The 15,540-nt window shown below is 38.1% G+C and overlaps 1 protein-coding gene across 2 annotated transcripts in view; it reads right to left on the bottom strand.

The window, feature by feature from the left end:
- Nucleotides 1–6,554: 6,554 nt before the first annotated feature.
- Nucleotides 6,555–15,540, bottom strand: part of LOC133610391 (disks large homolog 5-like) — an 81,804-nt gene continuing 72,818 nt past the window's right edge. Inside the window, exons 30-34 of one of the 2 annotated variants that reach the window (XM_061966594.2) lie at nt 12,791–12,934; nt 10,663–10,790; nt 10,432–10,541; nt 9,837–9,946; nt 6,555–7,531 (exon numbers count right to left, since the gene is read on the bottom strand). In XM_061966594.2, the coding sequence (XP_061822578.2) occupies nt 7,428–7,531; nt 9,837–9,946; nt 10,432–10,541; nt 10,663–10,790; nt 12,791–12,934 (596 nt within the window). In that variant the 3' untranslated portion in view covers nt 6,555–7,427. The remainder of the gene's footprint in view (nt 7,532–9,836; nt 9,947–10,431; nt 10,542–10,662; nt 10,791–12,790; nt 12,935–15,540) is intronic. The other variant, XM_061966595.2, reaches the window with a different exon arrangement.

Raw genomic sequence — 15,540 nt, forward strand, 5'->3', positions numbered from 1 at the left:
TGTGTGTGTGTGACAATCATTGGTACTTACTAACTTACAGTTAATTTGACTCATTTTCATTAATTACTAGTTTCTATGTAACTGTTTTTATATTGCTTTACTTTCTTTTTTATTCAAGACAATGTTTTTATTTATCTTATTTTATTAATATTTTTAAAAAGGACCTTGTCTTCACCATAGGCATAATAATGTGTTAATTCCACGACTGTATATATCAGTATCGGTTGATATCGGTATCGGTAATTAAAGAGTTGGACAATATCGGAATATCGGCAAAAAGCCATTATCGGACATCCCTAGTGACAATGTTAAATGTTGATGAACATCAATGTTAATTGATGTTAAATGACAAAACGGATTATAAAGACAATGTATATATATATATATATATATATATATATATGTATATATATACAGCCTGGTCCCTGGCCAAATTTTTTTAACCCAATGGCCCCCGAGTCAAAAAGTTTGGAGACCCCTGATTTAAAGTGATAATTTGTACCCCGCCTTCCGCCCGATTGTAGCTGAGATAGGCTCCAGCGCCCCCCGCGACCCCAAAGGGAATAAGCGGTAGAAAATGGATGGATGGATGGAATTTCATCTTGAAGCGAAGCAAGAGTTTTTTTTTCCAGTAGGGAACTTACTTCATCTAGTGGCCACAAAAGGGAATTGCACACATTCAAAAGGTTGATACAAAAGCCTGAATTAAAAAAAAAAATTCCATTCATTTTCTACACAGCTTCTAATTAGTGCTGGAGCCTTTCAGGGGTGAGCGTTTTTTTTTTTTGATTGATTGATTGATTGAAACTTTTATTAGTAGATTGCACAGTTCAGTACATATTCCGTACAATTGACCACTAAATGGTAACACCCCAATAAGTTATTCAACTTGTTTAAGTCGGGGTCCATGTAACCAATTCATGGTACAAATATATACTATCAGCATAATACAGTCATCACACAAGTTAATCATTAGAGTATATACATTTAATTATTTACATTATTTACAATCCGGGGGGTGGGATGTGGAGGGTTTGATTCAGTCATCAACAATTGCATCATCAGAGAAATGGACATTGAAACAGTGCAGGTCTGACTTGGTAGGATATGTACAGCGAGTAGTGGACATAGTGAGTGCAGATAGCATAAGAACAAGTATATGCATTAGAAATACATTTGATTATTTTACATTAGGTTATTTACAATCCGGGGAGGTGGGATGTGGAAGGGAGGGTGTTAGTCAAGGGTTGAAGTTGTCTGGAGGTGTTCTTTTAGTGCTGTTTTAAAGGAGGATAGAGATGCACTTTCTTTTACACCTGTTGGGAGTGCATTCCATATTGATGTGGCATGGAAGGAGAATGAGTTAAGACCTTTGTTAGATCGGAATCTGGGTTTAACGTTGTTTGTAGGTCGGGCACAAACAGGACAAAATCCTATAAAATGTTTGTTTTTTTACATTTTGCACTTGAAAAGTTCCCACTTTATTATGATTAATGTATATATTTTTTATTAATTATTTTCCAAAAATAACACCAGCCAAAACATATAACAAACAGGAAAAACGAAACACACAAGACAAAGCAAATACAACCAAACAAAATCAATCAATCAATCGTTTACTTATATAGCCCTAAATCACGAGTGTCTCAAAGGGCTGCACAAGCCACAACAAACAAACAAAACAACCACCCCACACACATTCACACATCCAGTGAGAGACACTTACATTACTCTCTCTCCCTACTTTATTATGCTGACTGACTTGTCACATTTGTATTAGCAAATAAATACCTTTTTACTATACAGACAGGATTGTCAAGTATGGGGTGGTTGGATCAAGCCTAATATAGGTGTTGTTGCAACCAGAGGTAAGGCAAGGCAAAAATAAAATGATCATAAAAATCATCTAAATTAAAATCATAAAATATTATCATAAAAAAAACTATCAAATTAAAGTCAAAGAGTGTGGATAAACAAACTTTTAGTTGACATATGCACAATTAAATAAAAGTGTTTTCAGCCAGATTTTGGGACATTGCCAATGTTGAGGCCTGTCACACATTTAATGGAAGACGATTCTCTGTGTTTATTTTCGCAAATATCTGTATTAGAGATGATAAATGCGTTAAAATGTAATATCGGAAATTATCGGTATCGTTTTGTTTTATCGGTATCGTTTTTGTTTTTTTTGGGGGGGGGGGGTTTGTTTGTTTTTGTTTTTTTATTAAATCAACATAAAAAACACAAGATACACTTACAATTAGTGCGCCAACCCAAAAAACCTTCCTCCCCCATTTACACTCATTCACACAAAAGGGTTGTTTCTTTCTGTTATTAATATTCTGGTTCCTACATTATATATCAATATATATCAATACAGTCTGCAAGGGATACAGTCCGTAAGCACACATGATTGTGCGTGCTGCTGGTCCACTAATAGTACTAACCTTTAACAGTTAATTTTACTAATTTTCATTAATTACTAGTTTAAATATAACTGTTTTTATATTGTTTTACTTTCTTTTTTTATTCAAGAAAATGTTTTTAATTTATTTATCTTATTTTATTAAACATTTTTTTAAAGTACCATACCTGGTTGTCCAAATTAGGCATAATAATGTGTTAATTCCATGACTGTATGTATCAGTTGATATCGGTATCGGTAATTAAAGAGTTGGACATAATCGGAATATCGGATATCGGCAAAACGCCATTATCAGACATCCCTAATCTGTATTTCTTGTTATGCATGTCAAATAAAGCGAACACTGGATGTGTCCGCAATAGTGATTTTTTTATTTATTTTCCAGACAAAAAAATAAAGACATGCACCTGGGGATAGGTTGATTGGCAACACTAAATTGGCCCTAGTGTGTGAATGTGAGTGTGAATGTTGTCTGTCTATCAGTGTTGGCCCTGCGATGAGGTGGCAACTTGTCCAGGGTGTACCCCGCCTTCCGCCCGATTGTAGCTGAGATAGGCTCCAGCGCCCCCCGCAACCCCAAAAGGGAATAAGCGGTAGAAAATGGATGGATGGAAAAAAATAAAGTGAATTAATTAACTCATATTATCTTCTACTTATGGTGAATGTTTATATTCACCTTGGAGAAAGCAAACCACCAAGTTTAATTAAATAGTGGTATTTCAGTTTGAGCACATAATAAGATAAGGCCCCTTAGTTTGACATTCGCAGGTGGATTGGATCACTTCTCGTAGGAAAGAGGCCTTAATTGGGACTTCGGAATGCAAAAGTGATAACCATATCCTTGAGAAAAGACTACCTGTCTAGCTCAACGCCAACATTTGAGTTATGACTTAAAGCAGTTGTTTTCCAGACACCTACACACGAACATCTCCTTTTATGGTCAGGGTGTGCTCTCCTGACATAGCACACACACCCAGAGACAGAAAGAAGGAAAATAAAAACTGATGGTTTGGCTTCTCCAGTTGTCTCATTTTCTTGACCTGACCTCCTCCAGGGAAGTGCAGTCCTGTATAATGACACTCGCTTGTAATAAAGCAACTTTTGGTTAAGTAAAGCGTCTCCGACGTCTCTTTTGATCCAGCCACACTGCCGTGTCGCCCTTCTGCCCGGATGAGGACGACAAGACCAGAAATACACTTCAAAACAAAACCAATTTCTGTCTTAACTGCCACTTTTCCATGAACTACATGGCAATGTTTGTTTTAGTAAATCTTACTAAATTTCTGCAGCTGTCGTAAATGAGTTTTTAGACTTTCCCAGGACGACCAAACACTCCAAAATGTCACTTTTCCACCAACAACATGGCATCACTTCTTTTTACTGAATTGTACATTTATGCAGTATTAGTGAGGTTTACAAGAAAAACATCACACTCTAATTGTTGTGTAAATTGTCACTTTTTCATTAAAACATTAATTATACTCCATCTCTGTAGAATTGTATTTTTTTTTAACTTTCCCAGCAAAAACTAAACACTCAATTTTTCCATCAAAATGTTCTATTTTCTATGCACGTTGAAATAAATTCTACTAAATTTCGAATACGTTTTTAGACATTTCCAACAAAAGCTAAACACAAAGTTTTGCCTATGTTTTTACTTTACTATTAACTACATGTTGTACTAAATCCAACTAAATTTCTTCAGAAATTGTAAATTCATTTTTAGACTTTTCCAGGACAACCAAAAGCTTTAAAATGTTGCTTTTCCACAAACTATATGACATTACTTTTTGTACTAAACCCTATTTCTGTATAAGTAGTACTGACAGTTTTTTAGGGACAGTTGTTTGTGTAAATTGTCACTTTTTCTTTAAAAAAATTATAGATCGTACAAAATGTCTGTAGTATTGTTTTTTCCCTTGTTTATTTAATAGTTTTCATACATTTACAGGAAAAACGAATTGCTATTTTTTTGTCTTGACACTGTTTACATTAACTGCATGGCAATAGTTTTTGTAACTAACAGCTGTACAAGTTCTTAGTATTTTCCAGGAAAAGGCACTTTTGTGACTTTTCCTCTAATTATATGGCATTTCCTTTTCTACTACTTCCTACTAAATTTGTGTAGTGAGAGTTTTTTGAGACTTTCCTGGAAATACAAACACTCTTGTCACTTTTCCATAAAAATCCTACTAAATTTCGTAGCAGTAGCTAATGAGTCCTTGCTTAGTTCTTCCAGGACAAAGAAATGCTCTAAAATGTTGCTTTTGAACGGCCGATATAACATTAGTTTTTGTACTAGATACCACATTTCTGTAGACGTAGTGACACTTTTCCAGGGTAAACATTACACACATTTTTGTGTAATTTGTCAGTTTTTCCATTAAAAAGTCATAATTCCTACTAAATTTCCGTAGCAATTGAGTTTTTAGACATTTCCAGCAAAAACTAAAAACATGTTTTTTTGTTTTAATTGTCACTTTTCAATGAAATACATGACAATATGTGTTGTCCTAGATACTACTTAATTTCTCTAGCAGTAGTACACGTTTTTAGACTTTTCCAGAACATCCAAATGCTCTAAAACTGTCCCTTTTCCACAAACGACATGGACTAAATCCTACTACATTTCTGTGGAAGTAGCAGTGACACAAATTTCATTAAACATCATAAATCCTACTAAATTTGTGTAGTTCAGTTTTTAGACATTTCCAGGAAAAAACTAAATGCACAGAAATTTGTCTTGTCACTCTTACACTTGCAGTACTACAAAACCCAAAACCAGTGAAGTTGGCATGTTGTGTAATTCGTAAATAAAAACAGAATACATTGATTTGCAAATTATTTTCAACGTATATTCAATTGAATGTACTGCAAAGACAAGATATTTAATGTTCGAACTGAGAAACTTCATTTTTTTTGACAAATAATCATTGACTTAGAATTTAATGGCAGCAATACATTGCAAAAAAGTTGGCAGAGGGACATTTTTACCACTGTGTTACATGGCCTCTCCTTTTAACGACACTCAGTAAAAAAAGCAAAGCCGGCAGGGTTTCTGGGTGTTGTTGATAAATGGCTTTCTCTTTGCATAGTAGAGTTTTAACTTGAACTTACAGATGTAGCGACAAACTGTAGTTACTGACAGTGGTTTTCTGAAGTGTTCCGAAGCCCATGTGGTGATATCCTTTACATACTGATGTTGCTTTTTGATGCAGTACCGCCTGAGGGATCGAAGGTCCGTAATATCATCGCTTACGTGCAGTGATTTCTCCAGATTCTCTGAACCTTTTGATGATATTACGGACCGTAGATGGTGAAATCCCTAAATTCCTTGCAATAGCTCGTTAAAAAATTTTGTTCTTAAACTGTTCGTCAATTTGCTCACGCATTTGTTCACAAAGTGGTGACCCTCGCCTCATCCTTGTTTGTGAATGACTGAGCATTTCATGGAAGCTGCTTTTATACCAATCGTGGAACCCACCTGTTCCCAATTAGCCTGTTCACCTGTGGGATGTTCCAAATAAGTGTTTGATGAGCATTACCGGTACTCAACTTTTTCAGTCTTTTTTGCCACTTGAAACATGTTGCAGGCATCAAATTCAAAATGAGCTAATACTTGCAAAAAATAATGTTTTCCAGTTAAAACATTAAGTATCTTGTCTTCACAGTCTATTCAATTGAATATAGGTTGAAAAGGATTTGCAAATCATTGTATTTTGTTTTTATGTACGATTTACACAATGTGCCAATTTCACTGGTTTCGGGGTTTTTACATGGCATTACTTTTTATATTATTTCACACTAAATCCCTGTAATAGTGAACGTTTTTCTGTTTTCCCAGACATTCCTTTTTCTAATCCTACAAAATTTCCTGAGCAGTTGCGAGGTTTTAAGACTTTCCCCAGGAAAAACACATACATTTATATCTAAACTGTCACTTTTCCATCAACTACATCGTATTAATTTTTGTACTATTTCCTACTAAATGCCTATAGTAGTAGTAGTTGTAAGGTTTTAGAGACTTTTCCAAGAAAAATACACCGGTTGTTTTTCCATGGCATTACTTTTTGTGCTAGTCTATAAATGTAAAAAGAAGCATTTTTATACAAGCTACATGGCAACTTGAACTAAATCCTATTTATCGCTGTAGTAGACAATTTTAGACTTTTCCGGGAGGGGGGCGATTCTTTACATAAGGAGTGTCTAAAGTCCAGCCTGAGGGGCCAATTTCTTGTTTTGTATTGACCTGGTTTAGCATATATTGAAATACATTGGATAGGTTTTAACATCTTTAAAGCACAAAATGTACCAAAGTGCTATAACCTGCGACTGTTGAAAATAAAACGACAACAACTTGCATTCCATTATTCGTACCCTTTTTAATCATTGTAGAATTTTCACTCTGACAAATGCTTTCAGAAGATGAAATGTTGAAGATGCGTTAAAATATCATAACCAACCTTGAACCACAAGTAAAAACATCCCTTTTCTTTAGGAAAACTAAAAACAAATAAAATAAAATAAAAATTGGCAATTTAAGTAGAACACGCAAACCGCTGTGTAGCTTTAATGGTGCTGAATAATAAATATTAGAAAAGCTTGGCACGGCGTGACGACTGAAATGATAAAGAGCGGAAAACACAAAAAGAAAAAGGCAGGACGCAAAGAAATCAGACGAAAATAAACAATTAAATACCAGCATTAATTGAAAAATGATTTGATAAAATATACATAAATAGTAGAGCACTGACGTCTGCTTGCATGGTGGTCCAAAGTGTGTTTTTATAAAGGAGTGCTACTTATAGATAGAAAACCATTCATTCAAGTAGTATTAAATACTAGTGTAAACAACTATGTAGTACAGTACATCACTATTGGATAGTGTGCATATGACATGATCATCAGTGCTGGCAATGCTTAGAGTGGAACTTACAAGAGTTTACTGGTATTTGATGCATCCCATAATAGACTGCAAGTTTGTGTCAAATTGTTGTTTTTTTTACGGCTGCCCGTCCGGGATCCAAACAACTTTATTCTGTTCCTGCTCAACAATGGCGGCGATCTGAGTGCAAATGAAGGAGACGCTGCCTCCTTGGACAACGGCTGCAGAAAGAAGGGGGGGGGGGGGGGGACATAGTGATCAGTATGAATGCAAAGTGTGGTTAGAATTCATCAAAATGTGTGTAGTCAAAATGAATTTTGACTACACTATTAAAAAGTCAACGTTGCATGTTAGGGGACCTTTAAATTGAAGCGCATGGCCAAATCAGACCCGCAAGCAGGTTTTATCCAGCCCGCCAGATTAGTTTGCTATGCATAAAAATGAGCTGTAATGAAAACTGCTGTTTTAAATTTGTCCACTAGATGTCATAATAGTAATTATTTGTATCTCCATGGCTTCAGAGTGGGCAAAACTATGTGTCGTGTCTTGACACTTCCGTGTTTGGACACTACATACTTAGGCTGCTTATTAGTGATATTATACAACATGTGGATTGTTACATTAATGCCTTGAATGTCAAAGATGCGTTTGGTAATGGGGACACATTTTCCATTCTTACATAAATATGCCGAAATAATATGTATGCCCTTCTAACTTCATGTGTAATTAATGAAGTATGTCCAAATGTATAAGTTTTGGTGTAGATGATGTTACATATGTACAGTCGTGGTCAAATGTTTACATACACTTGTCTTGAGTTTCCAATCATTTCTACAACTCTTAATTTTTTTGTGATAGAGTGATTGGAGCACATACTTGTTGGTCACAAAAAACATTCATGAAGTTTGGTTCTTTTATGAATCTATCAGTGACGTGCGGTGAGGTTGATGGCTGGTGAGGCACTGACTTCATCACAGTCAGATTTACAAACATATGAACCCTAAAGAGTATCTTTATTCACCATTTGATTGGCAGCAGTTAACGGGTTATGATTAAAAGCTCATACCAGCATTCTTCCCTGCTATATATAATATACTGTATATGTAATGCAGTAACAGGCACATTCATACTAACATAATGTTGTACCAATGACAATAAAGGTAAAATGGTTCTTCTGTGTTAGTGATTATAATAACAATATGGCTAATACTTGGTTGATATTCAGGCCACAAGATGTAAATGCAGTATTGTTGGGGGTTTTGGATGTTTTTAGAGGGCTTTATGGGCGGAATAATGTACTCCCTTTACCTTGTACTTGTATTTACCGAGTGGGAATGCATTTAAAAAAAAAAGTGTTCTTGTCTTACATAAGGATTGTGAATGTTAGGTAAAATTCCCCAAAAAAGTGCAGTACCCTTTAAATTGGGACTCCAATGGTCCAGATAAAAGGAAACTGTTTGACTGAATTTGTCCAATATCAGATTGGAAGTACGTAGATTACAGTGGTGTGCTGTCAGGGCCAGCAAGGCCTTCTCTGCTAACATAACCAGAAATCATGATCATAATTAAAGATAAAAAGTATTTTTTTATTTACTGTCCCTAAATATCTAAAAGTATTCATATTCTCTTCATGTCATATTATGCTCCTTCCAGCGGTGTTCCAATCAGACTTCAGCTATCTTATGTTGCCATGCTGTACCAAATCTGCTCGAAGCCTTCAGAATCAACAATGCTGGCGTCTGTGTACTGTCAGGGGCACATACAGTTGACAGACAATTGCGATAGCCAATCAGATCACGAGTTGTTGTCAGTAAGGCCTTCTAGATGGCCTAAGGCAGATATATAGTGTGATGTTATGATCCAGGTAACATAAGAACTCCATTACCCAGCATGCCACAGTAGTGCAGAGCATGCACAGTAGCCGAGTTTAGCCATGCCGGCAGCGGGATGTTTTTGATGAGCACATTGTGGAGTACATTTTAAGAACTCAGCCAACACGCCTCATCTGCATCTTTTATGATTAGACAAGACAACACATATATTTGCAAGGCCATTTTCAAGAAGGATATTTAAAGAGAAACTACATTTTGTGAGACTATGTCAGCCAACAGATTGTGAGTTCAGATATTTTATTTCTTTATTTTTTCACGTTTAATATGTTTCTTGCAATTTTAATTTTGACAGTACCATATAAGATATGTTTTAATTGCTGATGCGGGTTTATTGATTTTTAAATGCGCCAGAAAATAACCCGTTATGTACACTGTTGGTGGTGATTCAATGCCCAGTAGTGCGTAAATGTGTTTCGGTATAGTATTTCTCCAGCCATGGTCATGTGGTGACATAAATGATGGTATTTTGAGAGGTAATCATTGAAGTAAGACATCACTGAAGGCCTAGGTGGGAAACGCACGGCCCGCCACTGGTAGATTAACATATTGCTTGATTAGTAAATGACATAATTGGACTTTGGACAATTGAGGTTTTAATTATGCTGTACTTTCTTTTGCCCTGGTTTCGGCTCACCTGTGAAAAAGCGACTGTAGTCCTGCTCGGTCTTCTGGGCCGACTCAAACTGCTCCTTGGAGAGCTTCTGGGAGAGCTTATCCCGCAGGTACTGAGGGTCCTTCTGCTCTCTGAGGAGACAGGAGAAAAACACAGTCGCCATTAATCCCTCATTGGCTGCAAAAATGAAGCAGCTTAGTTAACATGTGACCGCTGGGCCTTGATTCACTGGCTGTTCCGAGCCAAAACCTGAGCGACTTCCGGGACACTCCCGGTAGGTTTAGAGGATGTCCGCCCACGCCGTGGAGCAGAAGGAGCGCGAGGCCCCATTGGGATTTCCCCGGACAGCTGGCACTCAGCTGATGAAAGTGGAAGGCTTAGCGGGGAATCAATCTCCTCCATGTTGTTATTTCGCAGACGAGAGTGGGCGTGGACGCGCGTGCGTGCAAACTTTGAGATCCCGCAATCATCCGTTGGAAAACAGAAGCAGGTGGGCAGGAGATCGCACGGTTTATGATCCGCGTTGTCATGTGACCGCCATTGTCAGCCGTAATTCACAAACAACAAAGAAACAAAAAAAAAAACACATAAAAAAAAAAGGCATGGATGTACTCACTTTATCTGCTTGGCGTTTTTGTAGCGAATGAATATGACGATTGGGTAGATGTGAACGCTGTGAAGGCGTTCGATGGCGTGAGGGGCAATGTCAAGCAAGCAGTGAGAGTCCTGCCAGACAACGTGACCACGAGAGAGGATGGGGGATGGAGGTGAAGACAGAAACAAGTAAACGCGATAAGAAATAAGGATAGTGCGTTTCTGAATGTGCGTGGAGGACAATGCCGGCCACCTTCTCCATGATCTCCTTGATGGACGCCACCGCCGTCACGTCGAAGTGGCCGCTGCGTCGCTTGAAGTCGATGAACACGCAGTCCTTCACGCCGCGCTCGATGGCCTGCTGAGACGCCTTCATGATCTCTGCGAGGGAAACACATTTGAGGGAATGAGGAAAATGCGTTCATCAAAAACAGTTGACTACAAATTACTTCTATTTTTCATACAGTGCAAACCTCGATTTACCAACCCCTCAATTTGCGAACTTTTGGATCACACTAAATATACCACTCCGTTTGCGAACGCTTCATTCGTTCATTATGTGTCCCTCTGGCAGCCGTTTGGTGTTTAATCGTACTGAGGAGATTAAGGAAGCCGGCTTCGTACCACAGCAAGTTTTTAGTTGTTTTATAGACTTTTCTGTAAAAAAAAATGCCAAAACGGAGGAGAAGACTACCTCTCGTTCAGCGGCACCTCTTCCAACGCACATGCACACACGCCCTCTTCCCCCCACCACCTCCCTTCTATCCCTCTGGCTTGCAAGAGGAGAAAAACCGCAGACAGAGCAGCTAAAAAGTTAAAGTTAAAAGTTAAAGTCCCAACGACAGTCACACACACACTAAGGTGTGGTGAAATTATCCTCTGTATTTGACCCATCCCCATGTTCACCCCCTGGGAGGTGAGGGGAGCAGTGAGCAGCAGCGGTGGCCACGCTCGGGAATCACTTTGGTGATTTAACCCCCAATTCCAACCCTTGATGCTGAGTGCTGTTAGAATAATAAATAAATAATAATAAATAATAATAAATAATAATCATGTATATATTATCACACAATTTTAGTATGCTTAAAGTCTGTTGCTATAGTTATTAGCTATTGTGCTCAAGCTGTACTTTTTCTATCTGTGCAAGGACAAAAACTTCTTGTCTGAGGGGTGGCCTCAGCCGCAGATGTTATCTTTGTTTTAGCCCGCTAACAGCCAAGGACTTCAAGGACCTCAACGAAGATAAGACAACAGCCCGCAGACGAAGCCGAGACAAGGCGAAATCACAAGGCCCCCAGCACATTCAGTCACGTATTGTGCGTACTGGAGCTGCTTTGCATGATATATGTGACCACACCTTTTAGAGGCGGCCTCAGTGATGTTGACTGGGGAACTCCTGAATAAATAGAGGGACACGGGAGCTGTACCTTAGAGCGTAGAGCAAGACTGTGACTAAGTGTGCAGATCCATGCGTTCTCCTCATGAGCTAAATTGAACTCTGTTTCTTGCATGATTCCTTGCTTCTTGTCTGTTTAATAGATGTCATCAGTGTTTGAACCTGACAGTGCCAAGCAGGGAGGCAATGGGTCCCATTTTTATAGTCTTTGGTATGACTCGGCCGGGGTTTGAACTCACGACCTTCCAGTCTCAGGGCGGACACTCTAACCACAAGGTCACTGAGCAGGACCTTTGGCGATGTTAATCTACTTTGTGTGGATTTTACTTTTTAAAATTGGTATTATTGTAGCAATGGGGTTGTCAAATTTAAGGATTTTTGTGATTTCTGATTGTTTGTTAGGGCACCAAAGGGACTTCTGTGTATGTGCGCGTGTTGGCAGAGCAGCGCATACAGGACAGTTCAGCTTGCCGTTGTTGTTGTTTTGGCTTGTTAATAAAGCAACAGTCTGTGTTGGCCCTGCGATGAGGTGGCGACTTGTCCAGGGTGTACACTGCCTTCCGCCCGATTGTAGCTGAGATAGGCTCCAGCGCCCCCCGCGACCCCGAAGGGAATAAGCGGTAGAAAATGGATGGATGGATAAAACAACAGCTGAAATATCAACTCCGTGTTATGTTTGTTTGATATACAGTACTGTATAGCACTTTGTTGTTCTCAAAGTGTACAAACCTTAACTAAAATATGAACTTCTGTCGAGACCAGGATGTTTACATTCTTACTTATGTACAAATTTGCTTCACTATACAAACTTTTCGTTTTACAAACCCCGTTCAAGAACCAATTAAGTTTGCAAATCGAGGTTCCACCGTAATTCTGATGAGATTAATTGTTTGCAAATGAGAGAAAACAACTAATTAGAGGTTGACTAAGAAAGATTAGGTTTAGTTTTCGCTTTAAAATGAAGCTGATTGGAAAAAAATCCCACCGGGCAAACAGCGACAGAACCTGTCGGGAGCCTCGTTCACCAGCATGTCCTTGCTGGCCTCGGCCAACGGTCCCAAGATCAGCACCGGTCTGGGGAATAAACACTCCACCTTCTGGACTCGCTGGTACAACAGACCTGCACCATCTGAAGAAGAAATAAAGAGAAATAAGTTTGTTTTCCTTATAGTTTTAAGCAAAGTCAGATTAAAGGATGAATTATGCTCTCGCATCACGTAGCTTGCGACCCCTCTGACGGCGTCTTGATTCGTTTATAGTAGGGATGCATGATTTATTTTATTTTTTTCAAGCTGATACCGATAACTTACTTATATCTATTATTTTCTAAATGTAGATTTGACTGCAGTTTGTAGGAAAGTACAAACTGTACCTGTAGATTTGTCCTAACCACTATGGTAGAGCTAACACCTCATCCATAAACCAGTGAAGCTTATGTCCTGATTAGAGATAGGTACTGTTTACATTTTATTTATTTATTTGTTGTACTTTAAAAACAGTGCCAGTACTTAAACGGCAAAGGAACCGTACTAAATATTAAAACCATGCACATTTTTGTAAAAAAAATCAAATAATTTAATGCCTTTTATCCATGTATCTATCTTCGTCCACTTATCCGTGGTCGAGTTGCAGGGGCAGTAGCCTAAGCAGAGAAGACCAGACTTCCCTCTCCCCAGCCACTTAGTGTAGCTCCTCCTGGGGGATCTTAAGGCATTCCCAGCCTAGCTGGGAGAAATAGTCTCCCCAACATGTCCTGGGTCTTCCCCGTGGCCTCCTCCCAGTCGGAAGTGCCCTAAAAAGGCATTCAGGGGGGCTCGAACCACCTCATCTGGCTCCTCTCGAAGTGGACCATGCCTCTTTATATTTGTCATTTTGTGACATTTAAGTTGAAAAGACTAGTAATTTAAATACTTTAAAGATAAAACATTAAATGATAACTTAGAAAAACATAAAAAAATAAGAAATAAAATCTACAACAAATTGTCATAATTATTGCAGCAACACAGAATATGCAAAAAAACCCGACCTACTCGAGTTGTAATGTTTGATCGGGTGATGAGGTCTGCTGTTGGTATGGTAAGGTCGGCAATAAAGTTAAAACGAGTGTCAGAATTTGTGTGCTTCCGTCAGGACGCCAAGTTACTAACAAGAATGCTACCTGCAATTTTACCGCCGAGCACTTGTTGCAGGTGGTCTGCATTCACTTAGCACCGGAATAAGGTACCAATAGCTTCTTTTTTCAGTGGGCGGTCACTGAGGTTTGACGAGTCAAAGCCAGGTGTTCTTTTTTTCTTTCCCTTTGCAGGGCATTTGGTTCGGGCAACCACGGAATGTTTTCCTCTGATGAGTAGAGAAGTCCGACCAACAGTACAACTAACACTTAAGTTTGTATACACTTTAAGACCTGTAGATATTATGGGAAGTTTGGAGCATCCTACAAAGTAGGAGTGCTTAACCCACATACCATGTGCAATAATCTCATTGGAGTGCTTATTAACTATTTTGATTTTTTTTTTTTTATGTTATCAGATTATCCGTGTGACGTCATAATTCCTAATATTGACCAGATAATTATTCAACCGATAATCTGACTCATAATACACTCCGAAACATTAAAGGCAGTTTTTTCTGAGTGAACAACTCTTGTGGACTAGCTATTATTGTTATGAAATATTGACTATAATTTTATTTTTGTTGCATTTTCATTTTAAACATTCCACAAGGTGATGCCATATCTCTATGCTTTGACATCACTAGTTTTAATTTTCCCTCACTTATTAAAAACTTTGTAGCACAAGTAAATTTTAACAATACAGTACAGTCGTCCCTTGTTTATTGCTGTTAATTGGTCCTGAAAATGAATCATGAATTATAAACTTAATATTTTAATAGCTAGCGCATAAAAACCTTCTAAGTACGTTTTTTCACAATATAAAAGCCCTCTAGACATGAAAAAACACAGTTTAGTCAGCTTTACACTCTTTTAATCCAATACAGTAATGCTGCCTGAGGTTGAGCCAATCAGTGTCCACGATACTGAACTGCGCGCTCTGATTGGTTTGGTCTTTTTTAGGGACCAATACGATTGCAGTGTTAATTTTTTTTTAGTTTATTTAGACATTTTTATCCTCGAAAATGCTTATTTTAGGCCTTTTTTAGGTTGTAAAAAATTACAATAAAAAATTATAATTCCCCAAAAATCTGCACGTGGGGAAGCTGCAATATTTAAAAGCGTGACGTGGCGAGAGACAGAAAAAAGACACTCTAAATATGTATACAAAAACTATAAAAAAAACTACAATACAAATGTAAATATACAATTGGACTACCCTACGTGCAGTGTGTTTACGATTTAACAACTTTACACATCCACATTAAAACAATAAACCAGGAAAGTGAATCCAAATGTTTCTACCTTTACTTTGACTCTGACTAATTTTCTAGTCCAGTCAATAGTCGGGTGGCATGCAGTGTGGGCAAATGTCGATGATGTATCTACATGTGCATGAAAAAAAAAGCATCTTGCAAACGAAAGGCTTTGCAACAGCAAATTGGTTCTCATCGTTCATTTCAATGAGCCGATTGAAGGACTCGATTCGTTCGCGAACATCACATTTCTACTCAGCGGTCCTTGTCAAGCTAGATTTTTGTGGCTTGCCAGAGGCTTCCGAACGAGAGGAGCCAGTCGGCGTCAGTCACGCAAGCTTGGTGACACGAGAGCATATTTCAGCCTTA

The sequence above is a fragment of the Nerophis lumbriciformis genome, linkage group LG11, assembly GCF_033978685.3.
Source record: "Nerophis lumbriciformis linkage group LG11, RoL_Nlum_v2.1, whole genome shotgun sequence".
NCBI classification, from domain to species: Eukaryota; Metazoa; Chordata; class Actinopteri; order Syngnathiformes; family Syngnathidae; genus Nerophis; species Nerophis lumbriciformis.